We start from the raw sequence: 27,892 nt of genomic DNA on the forward strand, positions 1-27,892 counted from the left end.
ATGTGGATTCCCTTCAGTTCCTCCCTCCCACTAGGTCAAGTTTTTTACACACAGTTTGGTAGGTGTGTGGAAAGAGCTGTTAGAGGAGGTAGTTGAAGCTTCAATGGTTAATTCCACCCCTGAATAAACTTGTAAGACATTGAAAGGTTGTGATAATCATATTTTAATATAATTTATTAAGTACAGATCACAAGATATTGCCAACAGATTGTTAAAAGTCCTACCCAGCTAAAGAAATAGATACAACATATGTGAACTGATTGTCATCTTGATTTATGTATCTAAAAATGACCTGGAGATTACATGTTTAAGAAAGAACTGCAGATGCTGGAAAAATTGAAGGTAGACAAAAATGCTGGAGAAACTCAGCGGGTGAGGCAGCATCTATGGAGCGAAGGAAATAGGTTAAGTTTTGGGTCGAGACCCTTCTTCAGACTGAAGAAGTCTGAAGGGTCTCGACCCGAAACATCACCTATTTCTTTGCTCAATAGATGCTGCCTGGCCCGCTGAGTTTCTCCAGCATTTTTGTCTACCTTTTTGATTACATGATCACAATTTTTTAATAAGGAATCGAGTTGAAGCTATTGCTTAGTGTGCCAAGACATGATTGCTTTAACTCTCGTACCAAATGATATCCCATGAAAAATCAAGAAAAACTATTTGAAAAGTTGTTTAAAACAGCTATAGGATTGTTTACATCCGGAAAAGCACAGTATCTGATGAGACCCCATCCAGGTTGGTACATTTCCTAATATTTTATTGTATATCAGTCTCCAGTAGCATTCAGGCAGCTACAACTCGTTGGATTGCAGGGAAAAGACAGAGATTGCAGAGGAGAGGAAGAGAACTCTCACGTTAAACATGAGAATCCCAGCAGTTGCATGCAGGAGTAAATCAGGCCCGGCAGTAATTGTAGCACACTCTGTAGAAGGCTTTTGAGCAATTCAAGTTCTGGAGTTGCTTTGTCAGATCTCCTACTGTCAGAAGTCAGTGGCGTATCTGTGAAATGGCAGAAAAAGCAACAACTTAATGTAATGCAATCTGAATCTGTTCCACGCCTCTCACTCATTGCATCCTTAAGGCCCTGTTCCACTTAGGCTATTTTTAGGCGACTGTTGGCGACTGTCATAGTCATAACAGGTCGCCGAAAAACCGGCGACTGGACCCCCCTCTTGTTTTTAAGGAATCGCATTTTTGATACCTTAAAGTCACTTTTTTTTTAAATTCACGTTCACGTGTTTCACTTGTTAATTTTTTTCATCACTAACACAATATGTGCTTTATTCTTTTTTTCATTGACGTTCAATAGAGGGAGGAGATGTAAAACAACTTCAGAAGTCTGGGATGATCACCCCACACCCAAAATCCTGAGGTATTTAGCTGCACCATATGAATCAAAATCACCAAAACTGATTTACAATGCAAGACAATAGACGAATAAAGAATGGAGGAATCACATTTTGTTGCTGGAATATTAGGGGTGCGAATGATCCAATTAAGAGGGGAAAGATTCTGGCACAGTTAAAATCATTAAATTCGGACATAGCTTTTCTGCAAGAAACACACACGAAACAACAAACACAGATGAGACTGAAGGCAAATTGGATAGGTCAAACTTACTACTCGTCATTTACTTCTAAAGCAAGAGGTACGGCTATTATTATTCGGAAAGGTATACCATTTAAATTAAAGAATATTATATCTGATAAAGAAGGAATGTATACTATATTTGCGGGAGAAATTTACTCCACACCACTGACTATGATAAATATTTATTGCTCCAAATTTTGATAACCCCCAATTTTTAAAGAAAATTCTGGATATAATATCAGAGCATAATTACCAAAATGTAATATTAGGGGGGGATTTTAATTGTGTTATAGATCCATATTTAGACAAATCAATAAAATCAAGGAAGGGTAATTCCAAATCTAAGACTGGTGAATTTTTAAACACATATATAAAAAATACTAATATAACAGATGTATGGAGAATAGTTAATCCAACCGGAAGGGAATATTCGTTCTATTCAGCGGTACATAAAACTTGCTCACGAATTGATTATTTTTTAATGGATACAAAATTAATTCCATATACGATTAATCCTAAATATCACAATAGTATTATTTCTGATCACTCCCCGTTGACTTTTACATTAAAAGTTGAGGGAATGCCGGGTATAAAACCTTTTTGGAGATTCAATGTACAAATATTAAATAACCCACAAGGTCATGTGTATTTAAAACAACAAAAAAAATTTTGAGACAAATGAGACACCAGATATTTCACCATCTTTATTATGGGAAACCTTTAAGGCATTCATCCGAGGAGTTATAATTTCATACCAAAGTTTTCAAAATAAAAAGAATACGACAGAACAACAGACGTTAGAACAGGAAATTAAACTATTAGAATTAGATAATGCAAAAGATCCAACTATAGATAAACATAATAAGATTACATTATTGAAATTTATACTTAATCGAATTTTATCGGCAAGAGTAATAAGATTATTCCAAATTACAAAACAGGTACATTTCGAATTTGGTGACAAGCCACATAAAGTTTTAGCGCGGCAACTGAAGAAACAAGAAAAGGAAAATACTATCATTAAAATTAAATCAGAGAAAGGTGAACTACTAACACAACCCAAGGATATTAATAAAAGGTTTGTTCAATTTTATCAAAATGTATACTCATCAAAAACTAAAATAGAAGACAGTAAAATTATAAATTTTCTAGATAACTGTAATCTGCCAAAACTGGATATCTTAGAACAAGAGGAACTAGGAGCTCAGATTACGTGAAGAAATAAGAGAAACAATAAAAGAATTGAAAAATGGGAAGACGCCAGGACCAGACAGTTTTAGTAATGAATTTTATAAAAGATTTCAGGAGATAACGGTCCAACGCTTACTTAAATTATATACTCATGCTTTTACCGAAAATAAACTACAAGAAACACTAGCAGAATCTACAATTACGCTTATACCAAAAAAAGATAAAGATCTAGAAGAACCAGGCTCATATAGAGCCATATCACTTTTAAATACAGGTCAGAAAATGTTAGCAAAGATTTTAGCAAAAAGAGTAAATATATTAATAAATTCATAAATCCGGACCAAACGGAGTTTATACCTAAAAGACAATCATCTAATAATCTGAGACGCCTTTGTAATATAATGTATTCACATAAAACGGAAAAGGAAGATTTATCAGTTGTCTCTCTGGATGCAGAGATCAGGTAGAGTGGCAGTACTTATACAAAGTACTACAAACATTTAATATGGGAGAGAATTTTATCAGATGGGTAAAATTATTATATGATAAACCGACGGCAAGGATATTAACTAATAATATGTTATCTCCAAAATTCCAATTATCAAGGGGCAATAGGCAGGGATGTGTATTATCACTCCTGCTATTTGCCCTTATGATAGAGCCTCTGGCTGAAATGATAAGAATGCATCCGAATATTCAGGGATATAATACTAAAGACTCAAATAATAAAATGTCATTATATGCAGATGATAAACTTTAATATATTACAAATTCACAAACGAGTATCCCGTCCTTATTAAATTTAATAGTGGAATTCGGGCCTTTTTCAGGATATAGGATACATTGGAATAAAAGTGAAATTATGTCATTAAAGCCTCAGAAAGCGACTCATCTATTAAAATTTCCCTTTAAAATTGCAACAGGAAAATATAAGTATTTGGGTATTCAAATTACCAGAAGCTATAAATCATTATTTAATGCTAATTTTATGCCACTATTAAATAAATTGAATGCCTTGATTAATTTCTGGAAAACGCTCCCGCTGTCATTAATAGACAGAATAAACGCTATAAAAATGATTTTTTTTACCACAAATAATATACTTATTTCAATCCATACCAATACTACCAGCCTTCTGGAAGTCCAGATGCACCACATCCACTGGTTCTCCCCTATCCACACTACTAATTACATCCTCGAAAAATTCTATAAGATTCGTCAGACATGATTTACCTTTTGTAAATCCATGCTGACTTTGTCCAATGATTTCACCACTTTCCAAATGTGCTGCTATCCCATCTTTAATAACTGACTCTAGCAGTTTCCCCATTACCGATGTTAGACTAACGGGGAATTACAGACCAGTTAGTCTAACATCGGTAGTGGGGAAACTGCTAGAGTCAGTTATTAAAGATGGGATAGCAGCACATTTGGAAAGTGGTGAAATCATTGGACAAAGTCAGCATGGATTTACAAAAGGTAAATCATGTCTGACGAATCTTATAGAATTTTTCGAGGATGTAACTAGTAGCGTGGATAGGGGAGAACCAGTGGATGTGGTGTATCTGGACTTCCAGAAGGCTTTCGACAAGGTCCCACATAAGAGATTAGTTTACAAACTTAAAGCACACAGCATTGGGGGTTCAGTATTGATGTGGATAGAGAACTGGGTGGCAAACAGGAAGCAAAAAGTAGGAGTAAACGGGTCCTTTTCACAATGGCAGGCAGTGACTAGTGGGATACCGCAAGGCTCAGTGCTGGGACCCCAGCTATTTACAATATATATTAATGATCTGGATGAGGGAATTGAAGGCAATATCTCCAAGTTTGCGGATGACACTAAGCTGGGGGGCAGTGTTAGCTGTGAGGAGGATGCTAGGAGACTGCAAGGTGACTTGGATAGGCTGGGTGAGTGGGCAAATGTTTGGCAGATGCAGTATAATGTGGATAAATGTGAGGTTATCCATTTTTGTGGCAAAAACAGGAAAGCAGACTATTATCTAAATGGTGGCCGACTAGGAAAAGGGGAGATGCAGCGAGACCTGGGTGTCATGGTACACCAGTCATTGAAAGTGGGCATGCAGGTGCAGCAGGCAGTGAAGAAAGCGAATGGTATGTTAGCTTTCATAGCAAAAGGATTTGAGTATAGGAGCAGGGAGGTTCTACTGCAGTTGTACAGGGTCTTGGTGAGACCACACCTGGAGTATTGCGTACAGTTTTGGTCTCCAAATCTGAGGAAGGACATTATTGCCATAGAGGGAATGCAGAGAAGGTTCACCAGACTGATTCCTGGGATGTCAGGACTGTCTTATGAAGAAAGACTGGATAGACTTGGTTTATACTCTCTAGAATTTAGGAGATTGAGAGGGGATCTTATAGAAACTTACAAAATTCTTAAGGGGTTGGACAGGCTAGATGCAGGAAGATTGCTCCCGATGTTGGGGAAGTCCAGGACAAGGGGTCACAGCTTAAGGATAAGGGGGAAATCCTTTAAAACCGAGATGAGAAGAACTTTTTTCACACAGAGAGTGGTGAATCTCTGGAACTCCCTGCCACAGAGGGTAGTCGAGGCTAGTTCATTGGCTATATTTAAGAGGGAGTTAGATGTGGCCCTTGTGGCTAAGGGGATCAGAGGGTATGGAGAGAAGGCAGGTACAGGATACTGAGTTGGATGATCAGCCATGATCATATTGAATGGCGGTGCAGGCTCGAAGGGCCGAATGGCCTACTCCTGTACCTAATTTCTATGTTTCTATGTTTCTATATATACCAAAACATTTTTTTTTTTAAATTAGATTCTAATATTACCAACTTTATTTGGGTCTATAAAGCACATAGAATTCAAAGAAACCATCTGTGTAAACCCAAAGAGGTTGGGGGACTCTCACTTCATAATTTTTTGTATTACTATTGGGTAGTGCATATTAAGAATATAATTTACTGGTTGGACAGCTCTCCTCAACAGACGGAATGGATAAGAATGGAGCAAGAGGATTGTTCTCCGTGTGATATAGGAGCGATCCTCTTCTCCTGATAAAATTGAACAACACAATATATAAGAAGAATCCAATTATTCATAATACAATATGAATTTGGAAACAAATAAAATTAACTTTAAAATTAAGAAACCTATCAGTGCTAACACCAATAGTGAATAATCCGGTATTTAAACCATCTCTTATTGATAAAACATACAAACAATGGGAAAGACTTGGAATTAAAAAGGTAGGCGACATGTATGAAATGGGAAATCTGTTATCATTTCAACAATTAAATTAAAAATTTAAACTGAATAACAACCAATATTTTAAATATCTACAGATATGTAATTTTATGAAGAAATATATACAAAGATTTCAAATTATAATTTTAGATCCACTGGAAGAAGCAATGAATATTAAGGCTGACTCACAAAAAATAATATCATATCTTTATAACAGTATTTTAAATAGAGAATTACCATCAACAGAGGCACTTAGAGAAGCCTGGGAACGAGAATTAATGATAAAAATCTCGACAGAAACATGGGAAAAGTATTTGAAATATATACATAAATGTTCGATTAATGCTAGACACAATTTAATTCATTTCAAAATACTACATAGATTATATTATTCAAAAACTAGGCTGAATAAATGTTACCCAAATATTTCTCCCATCTGTGATAAATGTCTCTCGCAAAATGCCGATATTACACATTCTTTTGTTTCTTGTACAAAACTTCACAAATTTTGGTGTGATATTTTTGATATATTCACAAATTTATTTAGGATAAAAATGGAACCTTATACTGAAATGATTATATTTCGAGTAATGGGAGACGGGAACAAATTAAACATATCCCAAAATTAATTTTTTAATTATGGGTCAATAATAGCAAAAAAACTCATACTCAAATTTTGGAAAAATACAACTATACCAACGCTCAAAATGTGAATTAGAAATATGTTGGACACAGCACACATTGAAGAAATGAGACTCCTCCTAATAGATAAACAAGATCAATTCTTAACGAGTTGGTCTCCATGCATTGAGTTCTTGGATTCTTGTGGTGCAACAGTATCGTAAAAATCAATTGTTTCAGGTCTGGGTGAAAGATGATAAACAATATAAAAACTCATCTCCTATCGTCGATTTGCTAATCTCTCTCTTGCTCTCTCTTCTTTCTTATTTCTCTTCATCACTATCTCTTTCTTTTTTTATACACACTACACGTTTTTCTACTCTCTACCATCTCTTTCTTTCTTATTTCTCTCTTTAAAAAAATAAAAAATGAAGTTGGACAGAGAATGTTAATATATATTTGGCACCTGAAAAAAGGTACCACTGTATTGTACTTACTTCTAATAAATAATAAATAAAAAAATAAAGAAATAAAGAAAATCCAGTGGCGACCAGAAAGACGCTACGACTCTTTGGGCAACTGAGGAGACTACTCACGACCATACAGGCGACACCCCGGCGACCATGTGGCGACAGCTTGTGCCTCGAATTCTTATCAGTTGTTATAAAGGATGCCCAAACGTTGTTTAAATTCCCCAATGATGTTCACATGGAGGTGAGATTCCTCAACATGTTCAGTCACCAGAATGTGAGGATGAAATGGTGCATTAAACCATTAAATGCACACAGCAAGTTACAAGTCAGGGAAAACATAGAAACATAGAAAATCGGTGCAGGAATAGGCCATTCAGCCCTTCAAGCCAGCATATTAATCAATATGATCATATTGAATGGCAGTATCCCGTTCCTGCTTTCTCCCCAGATCCCTTGATTCCGTTAGCCCTAAGCGCCCTATCTAACTCTCTCCTGAAAACATACAGTGAATTGGCCTCCACTGCCTTCTGTGGCAGAGAATTCCACAGATTCACAACTCGATGGGCCGAATGGCCTCAAACCTATGAAGGAAGGGCAAAATGAAACAACATCAAATGCTGACAAGTAACTGATACTTAACAAACCTGCATTTTACTATCTTGATTCACTTCTGTCCTGAGAGCTGCAGTCGGAGCAAAACGAATAGCTCTGGTTAGACTCCTTTGCCTGTTATATTTCTTCTGCCTGCTCGAAAATCCCCTCCTCCTCCGGTGGCCAGAACTTCTCCTGCAAAACCTTCGGCCATAGTTCTAGAATAAAGTGTTTCATTAAAGCAATTGGTCAAAGAAAGCAATGACTTTATACGTGGACGTTTATGAAAGTACTGTGGAATTCACCTCTGTTCTAAATGTTGACATTGTATGTAATTATTTTGCAACTTCTACCGCTGTACAGTGGAGAACATTCTCAGGAATGAAAGAGGCTTCAGAAAGTTCTAGATGTTGCTTGGTCCATCGAGGTACAGACACCCCCCCCCCCCTTCCCCACCATCAAAGGGATCTATAAGAAGTGCTGCATCAAGAAGGCAGCTATTATCATCAAAGTCCCACCCCACCCTGGCCAATATCTCGCTCCTACCATTACAACGAAGGCAGTAACAGAATTCCTTAGGGCTAACGGAATCAAGGGATATGGGGAAAAGCAGGAACAGGGTACTGACTTTGGATGATCAGCCATGATCATATTCAATGGTAGTACACGCTCGAAGGGCCAAATGGCCTACTTCTGCATTATTTTCTATTTTTCTATGTATCCAAGGCACAGGAGCCTGAGAACTGCTACCTCCAATGCCAAGAACAGCTTCTTTTCATCAACCATCATACACTTGATCCACCCTCTACAACCCTAACCATAATCCTACCTCAGCACCAATCCTCTATGAATTAAGGTTGTATGACATACTTTGGCCTACCAGCTTAATAGGCAACTAGAGAGCAGTCCTGAACTATTGTCTACATTGGAGACCCTGGTAATATCTTTGGTCGGACTTTACTGGCTTTATCTTTCACTAAACATTATTCACCTTACTCCCCTTATCATGTATCTATACACTGTCAATGGATCGACTGTAAACATGTATTGTCTTTCCGTTGGCTGGTTGGCGCACACCAAAAGCTTTTCACTGTATCTCGGTACACGTGACAATAAACTAAACTGATTGAGTGCTTTGAAGATGTGACCACCAAGGTTGATGAGGGTAGACATGTAGATGTTGTATATATGGACTTCAGCAAAGCATTCGACAAGGTTCCACATGGTAGGCTGCTCTGGGCGGTTAGATCACAAGGAGAGATTTCCAAATGGATAGAAAATTGGCTTCATGGAAAGAAGTTCCATATTGGTGAAAGTTTTCTTTTCAGACTGGAGGCCTGTGCCTACTGGTATGATTCAGTGCTGGGCCCGTTACTGTTTGTCATCTATATCATTGATTTGGTTGTGAATGTACAAGATATGATTAGCAGGTTTACAGACGACACAATAATGGGTGGTATTGTAGATAGTGAAGATGTTTGGCACAAATTGAAGCAGGATCTTGATCGGTTGGGCGGGTGGACTGAAGAATGGTTGATGGAATTTAATAAAGAGAAATGTGAGATGTTGCATTTTGGGAAGACTAACAAGGGGAAGGACCTACACAGTGAATGACAGGGCTCTGGGGAGTGTTGTAGAGCAGAGGGATCTAGGAGTGCACGTACATGGTTTGTTTAAAGTGGATCACAGGTGGATAAGTTGGTCAATAAGGCTTTCGGCATTTTGACCTTCATCAGTCAAAGTATTGAGTATAGAAGTTGGGAGGTCATGTTGCAGTTCTATAAATTGTTGGTGAGTCCGCATTAGTGTATTGTGTTCAGTTCTGAGCACCATTGAGGTCAGGCAATTATATAAGCAGCATAGGTGGATATTGTCCTAATGCAGGCAAGTGTGATTGGTGTAGATGGGCAGTAAGGTTGGCATGGATTTGGTGGACTTGGTTTCTCTGCTGTACAACTCTGCAAAACAGTCCAAATAATTTCCTTTATCTTATACACTAAAACTTATCAGCGTACCACATTTATGCTGTTGTTTCAGCGTAGATAAAAGTGATATTGCAGGCGTGCATCTCTTTAGCAATCAATTCAATAAAAATCCTCGCGATACCTTTCTCGTGCATCTCCTTGATCGTTCATTGCTTTCGGATGATGATGATGATGATGATGATGAAGATGATGGTCGTTTTCTAGGTTTTTTGGTTGTTGTGGTGGTCGTGGTTGTGGTGGTCGTGGTAGTTGGTGTGGTCACTGTTGTGGTTGGTGTGGTGACTAAAGTGCTGTCTGTGGTGTCCAGTGTGGTCGGTGTGGTGACTAAAGTGTTGTCTGTGGTGTCCAGTGTGGTCGGAGTGGTGACTAAAGTACTGTCTGTGGTGTCCAGTGTGGTTGGTGTGGTGACTAAAGTACTGTCTGTTGTGTCCAGTGTGGTCGGTGTGGTGACTAAAATGCTCGGTGTGGTCACCGGTGTGGTCGGGGTGATAGCTGGTGTTGTCACGTTTGTGTCAAAGCACCGAACTACAACGCTTTGAACTTGGCCCACTTCCAGTGTGATTGTGCTTGTACAAGTAGCAGTTTCCTGTAATGAGAAAAAACCCCACAGAATTGTACAAACATAGTATAGCATGGAAACATCTAACTCCACTCTTTCATGGCAACCAAGATGTCCCATCAAAGCTAGTCACAATGGCCTGTGTTCATCCCATATCCCATCGCACCTTTCTCATCCATATACAGTATCTGTCCAAATTACCTTTCAACACAATATTCCCAGCTGACCATGGCGTCCCAACTTCTACATTCAGTTTCCCGACTGATGTGGATCAGCATTCAAAAAGCCTTCTTCACCCACCTGCAGGAAACCAATGTACATGTGCCGGCTCTGGAGAGGGTCCAGAAGAGGTTTACAAGAAGGATCACAACATATGGTGAGCATCTGTCAGGTTTTGACAACCCCCCCCTCCCCCTCCCACCTCCCCCTTTCCAATGTCAAGGTCAGCACTCAGCTTACTTTTGTTCCTGTGTGCCCACACCTCATTGAGTTCCAATCCCGACATCATGCTGAGCTCTTCTTCTGTGGCCTCCACCTCCCAACCTTGTTCTCTGGTCTCACCTCCCAGTCATGAGTACTTCTCCTGTCTCCAGCATTCATAAGGTCATAAGAATAGGAGTAGAATTAGGCCATCCGGCCCATTAAATCTACTCCGCCATTCAACCACGGCCGATATATCTCTCTTACCTAACCCCATTCTCCTGCCTTCTCCCCATAACCCCTGACACCAATGCTAATCAAAAATCTGTCTATCTCTGCCTTAAAAATATCCACTGTCTTGTCCTCCACAGCCTTCTGTGGCAAATAATTCCACAGATTCACCACCCTCTGACGAAGGAGATTTCTCCTCGTCGCCTTCCTAAAAGAAAGTCTTTTAATTCTGACGTTTCTCCTCCTCACACACGGAGGGACCAGCCTGTCCCACACCTCTGCTCCACCCGGTGCTGCCGACACACAGCCCGTCTCAGTGCGGCCGCACGGGTGAGACGAGGCAGAGGGCGGCCGTGGCCGTGGGAGAGTGGGGGCTGTCCCGAGGGATGCGCTCCTTCGGCCGCTTACAACTTGGTGCTCGGGTTCAGATTTCCCAGTCACCTAATACTTGTGTGGGAAAATGACCCCGACCATCCCGTCTCCACCGGCCAATGGTGTGATAGACGCGGAGGTCTGGACCAATCGCTGACAAGTCCTGCCCCCCCGGCAACGTCATGTCCGTTATTTGACTTTTCGGCTGAGCATCCTTTCGATGAGTTTGCTTTTAGGCGTCCCACCCTTTCGGTTAGTTGGCGTTTCGGCTTTGTTCGCTTTCGGTTATTTGGTGTTTCGGGTTTTTTTTGTTCGATTATTTGGCTTCCACTTCTTTGCTTCGGCTTCTCGTCCTTCAACGCCACGTCCGCACCCGGACCCATTGTTCCAGCCTTCTCCTGCCCCACAGGATACATATCCAAATACCCTGATCTCATAGATACACACAAGAAGGCTTCATCCCATCCTGCCTTCCCTTACCCAGTCCCTTCTGACCCACATCTGAGCCACCTCGACATCAGTTGCACAGGCCCACATTCAGCCCATATCCCTCTGAACCTATCCACGCACCTGCCCAAATATCTTTTAAATGTTGTTATAATACCTGCCTCGACTACCTCCTCCAGCAACTCGCTCCATATGCCCACCACCCTCTGAGTGGAAAAGTTGCCCCTCAGGTTCCTAGTAAATCTTTCCCCATTCACCTGAAACCTATGTCTCCTGGATGCATAATACCATGATGACTTTCCCTGGTCAACCCCCGTATTTCTAAATGCACATATATCTTATCTGACAAGGCCCTCTCAGTAACTTGACTCCCACGCATGTCAGGCTTCAGTTCCAGGCTTTTCCTTTGCAGCTCTTCTCAAATAGAGGAACAAAATTACCCACCTTCTGGTCTTCAGGTACCTCAACCATGTACGTCTCAGCTAGGACTCCTGCCATTTCCTCTCTAGCTTCCCACAGTGTCCATTTATACATTTTAGGTTTTGCAGCAGCTTATTGGCTGCGATAAGGACTGTCCTCAAGATATTTCTATTACATTTCCAAAGCCCCCTCGTCTTCATGACTTTCTCCATGGTAAAGAGGACAAATTTATTCATGACCTTGACAATCTCCAGCGGTTCCACATTTATGCCCCTCTATTCTCTCTCCAGTCACCCTTCTTCACAACATAAATTTTTCGATTTTCCTTCATCTGCTCTTCCAGAGCCATCTGCTGCCCTCAAAGGGTCATAGTTATACAGCATGGGAACAGGCCCATTGGCCCAACCTGCCCACACAGGCCAACATGTCTCACCTACGCTACCCTCACCTGCTTGCGTTTGGCCCATATCCCTCTAAACCTCTCCTATCCATGCACCAGTCTAAATCTTTCTTAAACTTTGCGATAGTACCTGCTTCAACTACCTCCTCCGGCAGTTCGTTCCATATATCCAATAGCCTTTATGTAAAAACATTACCCCTCAAATGCCTATAAAATCATTCCCCCTTAACCTTAAACCTATGTCCTCTGGTTTTCGATTCCCCTACTCTGGGCAAGAGACTCTGTGCATCTACCCGATCTATTCCTCTCATGATTTTATACAACTCTATCAGATCACCCCTTATCCTCCTGTGCTCCAAAGAATAGAGTCCTAGCCTACTCAACCTCTCCCGATAGCTCAAACCCTCTAGTCCTGGCAACATCCTTGTAAAACTTCTCTGCACCCTTACCAACTTGACAACATCTTTCCTGTAACATGGTGCCCAGAACCGAACACAATACTCTAAATGCGGCCTCACCAACGTCTTATACGGCTGCATCATGACCTCCCAACTTCTATACTCAATACTCCGATTGATGAAGGCCAATGTGCGAAAAGACATTTTGACCACCTTATCTACCTGCGACTCGACCTTCAAAGAACTATGTACAGTTAAATGACAGGGTACGTGCAACTGATGAGATGCTGCTGGGTGTGTTGGAAGGAACTGCAGATGCTGGTTTAAACCAAAGATAGACACATAACGTGGGTCTGACAGCATCTCTGGAGAAAAAGAATAGGTGGCGTTTCGAGTCAAGATCCATCTTCAGGGGTTGGTTCTAATTGAAGTCCGTGGTTTCACCACACACACAGCCAGCCCTTAACAATACTCAAAGGTACACAAAATTGCTGGGGAAACTCAGCGGGTGCAGCAGCATCTATGGAGCGAAGGAAATAGGCGACGTTTCAGGCCGAAACCCTTCTAAACAATACTCAGTTCTCCCACAAAGTAATTGAGCACCTGAAGATATTAAATATACTTTTAGTGGCTGAAGGGTGTATTCGCATCTTGACTGAATGAGTTGGACTTCCATCAGATTGCACAACTAATTGTACGGAAATTACCCGTAGGAAACATAAATCTAATAATATGTCTGCAGTGAACACAGCAACATATATGTGACATGTGTTCTAATATTGAAGATGTTGGTGTGTTTTTCCTTTTCAATGTTTGTACTAACATTTACAATCCTGAATCCATTTTGTGACGTCGTTTGATGTTGACTAGATTTCAAGACCACAAAGAATTAAATTAACTCTTTGCTTAATCCTGGTGTAATTCCATTACCACGTTTCTTCATAATGAAAGGAATGCTATCAAGTTGACAAACCAGTTCTTGTGGACACATGTGAATCTCTAGATTCCTCGAGTGGTTTGTATTTTGCTCAGTGCTGTGTGACTTGGTGTGGAGTTCGGCCCATAACCCTTTACACCTATCCTATCCATGTCCCTGTCCAAATGTTTCTTAAATGTTGTGATAGTGCCTCAACTACCTCCCCTGGCAGCTCATTCCACGCACCTACCACCCTTCATGTTAAAATGTTGCGCCTCGGTTTCCTATTAAATCTTTCCTCTCTCACCTTAAACTCTGTGCATTCACCCTATCTATTCCTCTCATAATTTTATACCCCTCTATAATATCACCCCTCATCCACCTGTACTCCACAGAAGTCCTAGTCGGCTCAACCTCTCCCTGCAGCTTTGGCCCTCGAGTCCTGGCATCATCTTCGTAAAGGGCCTGTCCCACTTGGCGATTTTTTCGGCGACTGCCGGTGTCATTGACTGACGTATCAGGGTCGCCGAAAGATTTTGAACATTTCACGCCGCGACTTTTTCAGTGACCTGATACGTCAGTCAATGATGCTGGCAGTCGCCGAAAAAATCACCAAGTGGGACAGGCCTTTTTAAATCTTCTCTGCACCCTTTCTAGCTTAGCAGCAACTTTCCCATAACAGGATAACAGAAACGGAGCAAAATATTCTCAATGTGGCCTCACCAATGCCCTCTACAAAAGCAACATGACCCGTATCTTTTAAATTTAGGACTCTGACTGATGAAGGCCAATGTGCTGAAAGCCTTCTTGACCACACTATCTACTTGCGATGTGACTGTGGGAAGAGAAATAGAGTTAGTGTTTTAGGTGGGGTGGGAGATTGCCGCCTTCACATGGTCCACCCTGTTTTCGTATAATGCAATCAACCCGACGTGCACAAACAAACAGATGTAGTGTTTTGGTGTCTACAACGTGAGGCTGTGCACGCCATACGCAAGATAAGTGTTTTGGATGCAAGTTTCTTTGTGGAACTTCTTTCCTCACTTTTCCCAATTCTAATCAATGGCCTCAGTCTTGCAATATTGACTGTATTTTTGCTTCCCACGGCTGCTGTCTAATTTCCTGAGTTTCTCCAGCATTTTCTGCCCGTATTCCACCACGAGGGTGACGGGTCTGTTGATGTTTTGCTCAACAGCGTGCGTTGACCTCATAACTGCTGGCTAGAAAAAGCAGGTCGGGAATTCTGCCCCCTTTTAGGACAAGAGAAGTGATCACTCGAAGGTGAAGGGTAGATTGTGAAAAGTGTTGGAAGGGTAGTCAGTGGTTCGCATTCCAGAATGTGCAGTATGCAATGAGGGGTAGAAAGAGGTTGGCACAGTGTTGCAATGGTAGAGTTGCTGCCTTACAGCTTCAGAGACCCAGCTTCAATCCTGACTACAGGTGCTGTGGGAAGACAGATCAGCCATGATTGTAGTAGAGTTGATGGGCCAACTGGCCTAATTCTGCTCCTTTTACTTATGAACCTATGTCAATAGAGATGACAACAGAGAAATGAATAGCAAATGTTGTAACACTCACAGCATCCAAGATGGGTATCAGGTCACAGAGTGATGGATCGGTACCGGAGTTGTTCAGGCACACAGTTCCCTGGATATCAATAACTATTACCACCACGGATAGGCGTTCTCCTATAATAGTCTCCTAAAAAAACAAAAGAAGAATGTTACACTCAATGAATAGTATTTGAAATAACATTCCCAATGACACCATTGTTATTTGGATTTCCTATGTCTTGCTGCACTTGTATCACATTACTTGCTGCTTCTCAAGATGGCCTTCAATGCACATTGATGCAGTGGGTCAAGGGTTACGAGTGTTTCATTGTCAAATGCACTGGGCAGGGGGACAATGAAACTCTTACTTGTTCTTAATGCAACAACATGCAAATAAATGTACAATAAACAATAAACAATAAATTACCAAAGTACGTAGTGCACCCTCGACAAAGTTCATAGTAGATCTTAGCTGAAGTAAGGTTGTGGTTCAAGATGGCTGATGGATGATGGAAAGAAGTTGTTCTTTAATTTGGAGGTCACAGAACCTTTTCTCCCATTAGAAGCCATGAGATGAGAGCATGGCCAAGGTGGTAGAGGTCCTTGATGATAACCATTGCCTTTCTAAGGCACAACTTACTATGGGTCACTTTGATGGTGGGGGAATCAATACCATGCCATGGACCAGGTCAATGTCCACCACTTTCAGCAGCTTTCTTCTAACTTGGGTGCTTGAGTTAATAGTTCAGTAGAGAACATGTGTAACCAGCATGATATGCTCTCCGCTGCACACCTGTAGAAGCTTTAAAGGGTATTTGGCGACATTTCGAACCTCCTCTAACTTCTGAGGAAGTAGAGGCATTAATGAGCTTTCTTTGCAGTGAATAGTGGAAGCATCGACAAGATAATACACTGGCTATTGAGATATACATGGCGGCTAGTTTACCTTCTATGAGATTCCCGTCAGAAATTTAAAGCTTACATACACACATAGAAACATAGAAACATAGTAAATAGGTGCGGGAGGAGGCCATTCGACCCTTCGAGCCAGCACCGCCATTCATTGCGATCATGGCTGATCGTCCCCAATCAATAACCTGTGCCTACCTTCTCCCCATATCCCTTGATTCCACTAGCACCAAGAGCTCTATCTAACTATCTCTTAAGTCCATCCAGTGATTTGGCCTCCACTGCCCTCTGTGGCAGGGAATTCCACAAATTCACAATTCACTGGGTGAAAAAGTTTTTTCTCACAGTCTTAAATGGCCTCCCCTTTATTCTAAGACTGTGGCCCCTGGTTTTGGACTCGCCCAAAATTGGGAACATTTTTCCTGTATCTCGCTTGCCCAGTCCTTTTATAATGTTATATGTTTCTATAAGAACCCCCTCATCCTTCTGAACTCCAGTGAATACAAGCCTAGTCTTTTCAATCTTTCCTCATATGACAGTCCCGCCATCCCAGGGATCAATCTTGTGAACCTACGCTGCACTGCCTCAATCACAAGGATGTCCTTCCTCAAATTAGGAGACCAAAACTGTACGCAATACTCCAGATGTGGTCTTACCAGAGCCCTATACAACTGCAGAACAACCTCTCTACTCCTATACTGAAATCCTCTTGTTATGAAGGCCAACTTTCCATTAGCTTTCTTCACTGCCTGCTGTACCTGCACGCCAACTTTCAGTGACCGGTGTACAAGGACACCCAGGTCTCGCTGCACCTCCCCCTTACATAACCTAACCCCATTTAGATAATAAACTAAACTAAACTATGCGAAACTAAGCTAAACTAAATCTTAACAAAATAAAATAAGAACTTTCATTAGTATAAAACATTTACAGTTTCACACTGTCGCTACAATTAATGCTACAGTGAGATAAGGTTTACTTTGGTTGCACAAGCAGCAACTGTTAATCCATATGAGTTTCTATTGCTTGCGTTCAGATAGTTTCTGTGGGCACTTTTCTTCTGTTGCAATACTATGGCATGAGAAACAGTAATTATTTTTATACTAATGAAAGTTCTCTATTTTATTTTGTTAAGATTTAGTTTAGCTTAGTTTAGTTTAGTTTAGTTTAGTTTAGTTTAGTTTAGTTTAGACATACGGCCCTTCAGCCCACCAAGTCCGCATCGACCAGCGACCCCCACACATAAACACTATCTTACCTACACACATTAGGGACAATGTTATGTTTACACTAAGCCAATTAACCAACAATTAACCGGCTCCTATTTTCTATGTTTCTAATATCTTTCTCCACAAAGGTGAAATTTTCATCGATGACCTTGCCCACCTCCTGCAGCTCCACAAATAGATGTTCATGTTCCTCTTTGAGATGCCCTATTTACTCCCTAGTTACTCTTTTTCACAATATACTTATTTAAATCTCTTTGGATTTTCTATTTTTTTATGTCTATCTACCTCACATCCCCTTTTTACCTTCCTGACTTCCTTATTAAGTATATTCCTGCATCCCCTCTACTGATATTATACTGAACATTGATTTCTCTAACTTCAAGTAACCCCTCAATGCCCTCTCTCTCATTCCCTCCCCCAACCAAGTCATATCAGATTCAAGGTCGTCTTGTTGAGTCTCATTGTCTGTAACCCGTTTTCACCTAGCCCACAGCTAACAATGGCCTGTTTCCTTTATCATCGTTACTTTTTTGCATATCTTTTATTCATGTGTTCTCTATCTCTCTACATCACCGTCTGTAACACTCGTTTCATTCCCCCTGACAGTCTGAAGAGGGGTCTCGACTCAAAAACGTCACCTATTCCTTCTCTACAGAGATGCTACCTGACCCGCTGACCCTTTTGTAACTTTTACAAACTCCTGTCTAACACCATAAAATTCACCTTGCCACATTTGTAGACCTGTTCTGGACTTTTCCACAACCGTTTTAAAACTAGTAGAACAAATGCAGGAGAAGAAACGCATGCTCGTGTCATTTAATACATTTTGGCAAGAGGTAAAAATTAACCGTGAATTGAAATGCACTTACGAAGAGAACTTCACATCTTGTAACAGCAAAGAGGTTGCTGTTTGAGGAGTCCATGTTCACCTGTGCAATTGTAGCGTTTTCAACAATTGGGAAGTTTGAACTTGCACATGATTGCGCTGAAACAAAAACAGATTTCAAGAACAATATATCTTTGAGTAATGTCTCTGCCTCTTACTCTCTGCACCATGACATGTTCCTTAAAACCTATCTCTTTAGACAAAGCTTTTGATCTACTGCTCTGTGTCAAAATGGAATTACCTTCCCATGAATTACATTTGAATATTTCATGAGGCAAAATTATATTTGCTAACTTTTTTCTGGATTGAATCCACATGAACTATCAGAACAAATCATACTCTAGTCTAGTCCATTGACAGCTTGTTTCAGTACTTGCCAGAGGTGTAGAAGACGTGGACTGCAGCAAAAACAAAGAGGATGGTTTTCATTTTACATCTATACATGGCTGAAGATGTTCTGGTCACAGTGTTTGATTTCACACTTATATAGCCTGGACCTCAAAAAACAATCCCATGATTAATACCACAATGATGTAAATAGAGAACAGGGAAATTACTCAACTCCATCATGACCCAGGAATTCTTGCCAATTATCAAAAGCATGATTGAAAGATTTATTTTGGACAAAGTGACGCATCAACTTCTTGTTTTGTAATCAATGCGTTCCATGCTAATTACTTTTACTATATTGCGACAGAATAACAGTGGGAGTTTTCATGTTTTGAAATCCAAGGTGCAGAAGGTATGTAATGGTCATTGGGTATTTCAGCCGTGTTCACATAAGCGATATCGGCATCATTGACCAGGCTGGCATTCTTCTATTCACCTTTGTCCTTGAGAAGGCAATGATCATAGAGTCACAGAGTGATACAGTGTGGAAACAGGCCCTTCAGCCCAACTTGCCCACATCGGCCAACAATGTCCCAGCTACACTGGTCCCACCTCCCAGCATTTGGTCCATATCCCTCCAAACCTATCCTTTCCATGTACCTGTCTAAATGTTTCATAAATGTTGGATATTGACACAAAATGCTGGAGTAACTCAGCGGGACAGACAGCATCTCTGGAGAGAAGGAATGGGTGAACGGCGGAACTATAAAGACAAGCATGGGAAAATGAATTTGATCAACCTATAATGAAAGATATATGGGATGAAAGTTTACAACATATACATCAAAGCTCGTTAAATGGCAGACACTCCTTAATACAATTTAAAGTACTACATAGACTGCACTATTCTAAAACAAAATGAAACTCTTTTTTTTCTGAAAAAATTATTTTTCAAATATCTCTCCTATCTGTGATAAATGTCAATATTTAGAACAATATGTTGTAAATATCTAAAAAAATTTATTTGAGTGTAGTCCATAATTCTGTTGTAACTCCTGAAATGAAAGAAAAAAACCTTTTCGGTAAAGGTGTCCCACCTTTATAATTCCATGGTTTTTCCATTGTACAAAAACTTTACCCAACACAGAAGGTGTAAATGAAGGGTTATTTACAATGAGGAGAAGGAGTGATAAATAATCCAATTTTGAAGTCACTTTTAATTGTTTCCAAGTTCGTATACCACAATATATTATCGGATTTTCACTATGTTTTTTTATTCAATTTTATAGGGGTTAACAAGATCGAGCCAATTTCAAAAGGTAAACAATCTTCCTTTTCCATCTCTAACCAGTCTGGTTGTTGATCCATATCTTCCAACCAGAAGTTCATATTTTTAATATTAACTGCCAAAAAATAAATAAAATAGAAAATTTGGTTAGACTAATCCTCCATTCATCTTGGATTTACATAAATGTTTTTTACTTATTCTATGGTTCTTGAAATCCCAAATAAAACTTGTAACAATAGAATCAAGTTTTTTTTTAAAGTTTGGGGGAGATATATCGGAATTGATTGAAATAAATACAATAATTGTGGAAGGAAAATCATCTTTATGGCATTAATTCGACCAATACTGAATATGCTTATGCAGTTTATTAAATAAAGGAGGAAAATGTAATTTAAATAAAGAAGTATATTTCTTAGTCACATAAATTTCAAGATATTTAATTTTTTCATAGACTATTTTAAAATGAGATTGTTGCAATGTATGTGGGTTTAGTTCCGTTATTGGCATAATTTCACTTTTATTCCAATTAATTCTATATCCCGAGAATGAGCCAAATTGCGTTATCAGATTTAGTAAATTTGGAATACTAGTTTCTGGGTTTGTAATGTATAGTAATACATCATCTGTGTATAAAGAAATTTTATTAACTGTATCTTTAGTATTATACCCATACATTTCTGGGTGGGCTCTAACACTTTCTGCAAGTGGTTCGATAGCTAGGGCAAATAATAATGGAGATAATGGGCATCCTTGTCTACAACCTCTAGACAGATTGAATTTGGGTGATAACATTTGATTTGTCAATATTCTAGCTGTTGGGTTTGTATATAGGAGTTTAACCCACATACCAAAGTTCTCAGCCAGTTGAACATTTTCTATCACTGAAAATAGATAGGGCCAATCTACCTGATCAAATGCTTTTTCAGCATCTAACGAGATGACTGCTAAATCTACATTAGCTATTCTATTTGAATATATAATATTAAATAATGGTCTCAGATTATAAAATGAATAACATTCTGGGATAAAACCTGTTTGATCAGGATGTATTAATTTGTGAATCACTAAACTTAATCTATGGGCTAAATTTTTAGTTAATATCTTCTGATCAGTGTTTAAAAGAGCTATTGCTCTATATGAAATGATATAAAATTCATTGCTCTATATGAACCAGGATCCTCAAGACCCTTATCCGTTTTTGGTATAAGTGTCATTGTTGATTCGTTTAGAGTTTCTGGCAGTTTCTGTTGAGTGATAGCATAATTATATAATGTCTGTAGACGTGGAGAGATCAGATCATTATTTTTTTAATAAAATTCAGAGTTTAAACCATCAGGGCCTGCGGCCTTTCTGTTTTTCAAAGATCTAATGGACTTCAATATCTTTTACTGATATTTCAGCACCTAATAATTCTCTCTCTTTCAGATCTAAGACTGTAGGATTACATTTCTGTAAGAATGTTTACATTCTCTCAGGACAATCTGTCATTTTGGCTGAATAAAGTGTTTAATAATATTGTAAAAATCTGTCATTGATACCCTTGGGCAATGTTAGTGTTTCTCCCATATCTGATCTAATTTTATGAATTGTTTTTTCCTCATCCAATGTACGAAGTTGACGGGCTAATTGATTTTGTAGTTTATCACCAAATTCAATTTGTAGTTGTTTAGTGTGTTGATAAAGTTTTTTGATTTGATCTGAGTATATTTGATTTAACTTACATTTAAGTGCAGCGTTTTTATTATGTTTTATCATAGACGGCCGCATTCTCTATATCTAATTGCCTTCTTTCCTTGTCTAATACATGTTGTTTAGCTCGATTCTTTTTATTATGGAAGGCTTGAGAGGAGATTAATGCTCCTCGTACAAATGCTTTGAATGTTTCCCAAAGAAGGGAGACAGATGTTTCAGGGCGGTCATTCGTCTCGAAAAACATATTAATCTGTGTTATAAGATATCCGTAGCATGCTTTATCATTTAAAATTTGAGGGTTAAGTCTCCATTGTGTCTGCTTCTCGGTCATTCAATTTAGTTTAAACCATGAATGTTAAGGTGCATGATCTGAGATTATAATATTATGATATTTCGAATTATAAGTATATGGGATAAGTGTGGCTATCACTAACTACACTGGTTGTAGATGTAGTTTTCTTCCTTTCTTTGCACTCTTCTAACCAAATAGTCGATTCTTGAATAGGTTTTATGTACCGGTGAGTAAAATGAATATTCTCGTCCAGATGAATTTTCTATTCTCCAGATATCTTTGATGTTGGTGGTATTAATATATGAATTTAATAATTCACTTGCCTTGGATTTTATTTTCCTTTGTCTTGATGATCTATCTAGATAAGAATCTAATGTACAATTTAAGTCTCCACCAATTATCAAATTATATTGTGTAAGTTCCGGAATAGTGTTAAGTGTTTCCTTGAAGAACAATGGGCTGTCACAATTTGGTCTATGATTAGTACTAAATAATAAAGGTTGTAAATCAATAGCAAGACAACTTGCTCAGCTATCGGTGTCAACTATCATTAGTCCTTGAGTATAACAATTTAAAGTTCCATTTGTTCTCTGCAAGGTGATGACACAGTGGAGATAATGTTCAATCATCCGTCTCAATATCCTGGGCGAATTCCAATGCTTTCTTGTAATCGGTGAAGAAATGTTCCTTCTGCTTGTAGGTGACTCTCAGTTTTGCAGGGTACATCAGTCCATATCTCAAATTTGGTATCTTCTTAAGGATTCCACTTGTCTCATTAAAAAGCGCTCTTCTCTTGACAACCTCTACAGGATAGTCTCTGAAAATACTGATTACTGTCGCCTTCAAAGGAAAGATTTCTGTTGCCAGCAATTTTTGTCAAGATGTCTTCCAAAACGTGGTAATAATGCACCTTCCGTGTCAGTTGTCTTGGGAGGGGCGCTAGCACTCGTACGAGGTCTCAATGCTCTGTGTGCCCGACATAGTAGAGGCGTTTTATCTAAATTTAAAACGTTTTGTAAAATATCTGCAGCAAAGTCACAAAGGTTTTTATTTCCTTCTTTGCCCTCTTTAACACCAACAATTCTTAGATTCCGGCATTTCTGACGTCCCTCCAAGTCAATACATTTTTCAGTCACTTTATTCAATAAATCTGTTAAACGCTTGGTCTCGGAGAGAATTAATTTTGTAGTTTCAGCACTTGTGTCAACAATTGACTCTAATTCAGTTATAACTGCAGTGTGCTGATTTACTGTATCGATAATGGGATCCAACCTAGAGTTAAAGTTAGATTCCATCAAATTAAGTTTAACGTTTACCTCTTCCATTTGTTGATTTAATTTTTCAGACATTTCTTCCTTCCAGGTAAACAATTCTTCTCGAACTGAACCGAGGCTGAAATTTCTTCTTTGAAGTTTTTCAGTTCTTCCTTTTTACTTGAGATTTATCTTGAAATAAAAGTACGAAGGTCCTCCATTTCTGTTTTTTTAGTCTTTGTCTTCAGGACCAGTTTTGAAACTTCCTTTTGGGACGATGCTGAAATTGCATATTCAGCCACTTCTGTCCTTCAGGATTAAAGACTGCTGGAGTACTGTATCGCCACTCTCTGTGTTAGAATTTCAATTCTTGCCCTTTAACGAGAAAACAAGCATCTGAGATGCATGGTAAACTACAATTGGTCTGAAGGAGGGTTTCGACCCGAAACGTCACCCATTCCTTCTCTCCAGAGATGCAGCCTGTCCCGCTGAGTTACTCCAGCATTTTGTGTCTATCTTCAATGCCTGCACATTTTGCTGGATCAGTTAGCAGAAGTAGAATCAGCAAATAATGACAAACAATATTCTCAAATTATTATTATTTATGGAATATTATACACAGCATTGACATAAAATATCACAGTTCATCTAGATGCTTCTCTCCTTTTCTCCTTCCATCCCTGTATCAGTTTTAGTTTAGTTTAGTTTTGAGATACAGCATGGAAACAGGCCCTTCGACCCATTGAGTCCACGCCGACCAGTGATCACCCATACACTAACACTATCCTACACACGTTAGGGACAATTTACAATTTTTTTTTACTGAAGCCAATTAATTAGGGGATCGAACCCGGGTCTCTGGCGCTGCAGGTGCTACAAGGTAACAAATCTACCGCTGCACTACCGTGCCGCATCTTTGTGTATAGAAAGATATTGAGTCCAAGTCCACAGCCCTCTGTAAGTGGCAATGCAAGTATATAGAATGGTAATGAAGCCTATTTGTAAGAAGGAACTGCAGATGCTGGTTTAAACCGAAGATAGACACAAAATGCTGGAGTAACTCAGCAGGACAGGCAGCATCTCTGGAGAGAAGGAATGGATGACGTTACGGGTCGAGACGGTCCCGCTGAGTTACTCCAGCTTTTGGTGTCTATCTATGTTAATGAAGCCATTCGGTAAGGAAAGCCTTCACTGGTCGGTAGAGTTGCTGACTCACAGCACCAGAGACCCAGGTTTGATCCTGACTACGCGTGCTGTCTGTATAGATTTTGTAAGTTCTCCCTGTGACCGCGTGGATTTTCTCCAGGATCTCCGGTTTCCTCCCACACTCCAAAGACGTGCAGGTTTGTAGGTTGCTTGTCTACTGTAAATTATCCTTGGTGTGTCGGATAAAACTAGTGTATGGATCGCAGGTCAGCGTGGACTCATTGGGGCAAAGGGCCTGTTTCCATCCTATATTTCTAAACTAAACTAAAGTAAACATTCCTGGTTAGGATGTCGCAATCTTCCTGAAAATACTGAAAGGAGGGCTGAGAGCCGGGCAGGAGGTTTTATATTTGAGTTCAGATGTGGAATATGCCTTATGTAAGAAAGTTGTGAGTCTGTGGAATTCTCTGCCTCAGAGGGTGGTGGAGGCAGGTTCTCTGGATGCTTTCAAGACATTGTCTATTGTCTAACTGCAGATGCTGGTTTAAATCGAAGGCAGACCTAAAATGCTGGAGTAACATAGTAGGTGAGGCAGCATCTCAGGAGAGAAGGAATGGGCGATGTTTCGGGTCGAGACAGAATACGTCTCCCATTCCTTCTCTCCTGAGATGCTGCCTCACTCGTTGAGTTGCTCCAGCATTTTGGCTCCACCTTGAAATATACCTTCCTTGCAATAGTATCATGGGCCAGGAAGATAAACCAAAGAGAGGGAAAAGTGGTCACAAGGTGGCCACAACCATGAATCATTGGAAGCAGTGTAGGAAGGAACTGCAGATGCTGATTTACACTGAAGATAGACCCAAAAAGCTGGAGTAACCCAGCGGGTCAGGCAGCATCTCAGGAGAAATGTAATAGGTGACGTTTTGGGTCGAGACACTTCTTGAGACTGAGTCACGGCAAAGGGGAACTAGAGGCATGAAAATGTGGAGCCCATGATGGCTGTGGAAGATGTGATAATGAAGGGAACAAACAGTGAAACTAGCAGGATGATTAGGTTGGAGGATGGATGGAGACAGAGGGAAAGCAAGGGTTACTTGAAGTTAGAGAAGTCAATATTCATATCGCAGGGGTGTAAGCTACCCAAGTGAAATGTGAGGTGCTGTTCCTCCAATTTGCATTGCAGCCCTTCTTGAATAGAGGCACAATTCGCATTGGGCCTCACTCTGACAATGGAGGAGGCCCTGGACAGAAACGACAGTGTGGGAATGGGAGGGGAGTTTAAATGTTTAGCAACCCGGAGACCACGTAGGCCTAGTTGGACTGAGCGAAGGAGTTCAGTGAAACGACCGCCGAGCCTGCGCTTGTTCTCGCCGATATATCAGTGTCCACACCTGGAACAGCAGATCAGTTTAGATTTGTTTAGAGATACAGCACAGAAACAGGCCCTTCGGCCCACCGGGTCCACACCGACCAACGATCCCCGCACATTAACACCATCGGCACACACTAGGAACAAATTACATATATACCAAACTACTTAACCTGCAAACCTGTACGTTTTTGGAGTGAGGGAGGAAATCGAAGATCTCGGAATAAACCTACGTGGTCACGGGGATAATATACAAACTCTGTACAGACAGCACCCGTATTTACCGTGGAGAAAGATAGGAGGTCAGTGGAACTTGGGCCATTATTGGAAGTGTCTTGAGATCAGTCAGTTGTTACAGTCAAAGAGGTGCTGAAGGTAAATCGTGTATGAAAGTAGACAAATCTCCAAGGCCTGATCAGATATAAATACAGTCGAGGTACCAGAAAACTGGAGGGTGGCAAATATTGTGCCTCTATTCTAGAAGGGCTGCAGGGAAAATGGTGGGAACTTTAGGACAATGAGCTGAACATCTGTGGTTGGAAAGTTATTCAAGAGTATTCTGGGGGATAGGATAAACAGGCATTTAGATGGACCTGGTCTGATTAGGATAGTCAGCATGGTTTTGTACGTGGGAGGTCGTGTCCCACGAATCTAATCGCATTTTTGAAAATATGACCAAGGTCGATGAGGGCAGAGTTGTAGATGTTGTATATATGGACTTCAGCAAAGCATTCAACAAGGTTCTGCATGGTAGGCTGCTCTGGAAGTTTAGATCCATGGGATCCAAGGAGAGATAGCTGAATGGATAGCAAATTGGCTCCATGGAAGGAAGCAGAGGGTGATGGTGGAAGGTTGCTTCTCGGACTGGAGGCCTGTGACTAGTGGTGTGTCTCAGGGTTCGGTGCTGGGCCCGTTACTGTTCGTCATCTACATCAATGATTTGGATGAGAACATACAGAGCAAGATTACCAAGTTTGCTGATGATACAAAAGTGGGTGGTTTTCCTTATAGTGAATCCAATCCAATCCAATCCAACTTTATTTGTTAAGCACTTTAAGACAACCAATGTTGACCAAAGTGCTGTACAGAAGAAAAAACAAGACATCATAAACAGACAACATAACAGAACATAACATAACAGCTCACATAAGGCGCATAAATCACATATGAAATACAACAATAAATCAAAAGACATAAAACATGAGTAAAAATAATAGCCATGCAATAAGCAATCTAAATAAGAAACCAATCAAGCAAATAAAGTCGACATCTTACTGGGTATCAAAGGCCACGGAGAAGAGATGGGTTTTAAGAAGAGATTTAAAAACAGACAGAGAAGAGGCCTGTTTAATGTGGAGAGGCAGATCGTTCCATAATTTGGGTGCCGACACAGCAAAGGCACGGTCCCCCTCTGAGCTTCCGCTTAGTTTTAGGCCCACTCAGGAGCAGCTGATTATCTGACCTGAGAGAGCGGGCGGGTGTATAAGGGTGTAGAAGCTCAGATAGGTAGGGCGGGGCAAGACCATTTATGGATTTAAAAGCAAATAAAAGAATTTTAAAATGGATCCTAAACTGAATAGGCAACCAGTGGAGTGAGGCTAAAATGTGCGAAATGTGCTCATGTTTACGTGTGCCAGTTAAAAGACGTACAGCTGCATTCTGTACCATCTGGAGAAGGGCGATGGAGGACCCACTAACCCCCACATACAGTGCATTGCAGTAATCCAGCCGAGTGGTAACAAAGGCGTGGATTACCGTCTCAAAGTGCTGCCTTGACAGAATTGGCTTTATTTTGGCCAGCTGCCTCAAATGGAAAAAGCTTGATTTAACAACAGCCTTGATCTGACTGTCAAATTTAAGCTCAGGGTCCAATTTAACCCCTAGGTTTGTGATGCTTGGTTTGATATACTGGGCCAGGGAGCCCAGATCTACAGGGGGGGGCCCCAGTGGTGCCACCAAAAACCATTACTTCCATCTTTTTATCATTACATTTTAAAAGGTTCAGAGCCATCCAGGCCTTTATGTCGTTGAGACACTCAAGTAACAGTCCGACAGAGTGTTCATCCTTCTTTTTAAGAGGCACATAAATCTGACTGTCGTCTGCAAAA

At 40.2% G+C, this 27,892-nt stretch overlaps 1 protein-coding gene across 4 annotated transcripts in view; it reads right to left on the reverse strand.

Moving 5' to 3' along the window:
- LOC116974997 (integumentary mucin C.1-like) overlaps positions 1-18,976 on the reverse strand; it is a 119,679-nt gene extending 100,703 nt beyond the window's left edge. The window contains exons 1-7 of one of the 4 annotated variants that reach the window (XM_033023651.1): positions 18,792-18,976; positions 18,398-18,513; positions 15,416-15,538; positions 10,124-10,260; positions 9,804-9,988; positions 7,747-7,909; positions 465-999 (exon numbers count right to left, since the gene is read on the reverse strand). In XM_033023651.1, coding sequence (XP_032879542.1) covers positions 981-999; positions 7,747-7,909; positions 9,804-9,988; positions 10,124-10,260; positions 15,416-15,538; positions 18,398-18,513; positions 18,792-18,858 — 810 coding nt within the window. In that variant the 5' untranslated portion in view covers positions 18,859-18,976 and the 3' untranslated portion in view covers positions 465-980. Of the gene's footprint in view, positions 1-464; positions 1,000-7,742; positions 7,910-9,795; positions 9,989-10,123; positions 10,261-15,415; positions 15,539-18,397; positions 18,514-18,791 lie in introns of those variants that run through there. The other 3 variants (XM_033023648.1, XM_033023650.1, XM_033023647.1) reach the window with 3 other exon arrangements.
- Positions 18,977-27,892: the final 8,916 nt, after the last annotated feature.

The sequence above is a fragment of the Amblyraja radiata genome, chromosome 7 (assembly GCF_010909765.2).
Source record: "Amblyraja radiata isolate CabotCenter1 chromosome 7, sAmbRad1.1.pri, whole genome shotgun sequence".
NCBI classification, from domain to species: Eukaryota; Metazoa; Chordata; class Chondrichthyes; order Rajiformes; family Rajidae; genus Amblyraja; species Amblyraja radiata.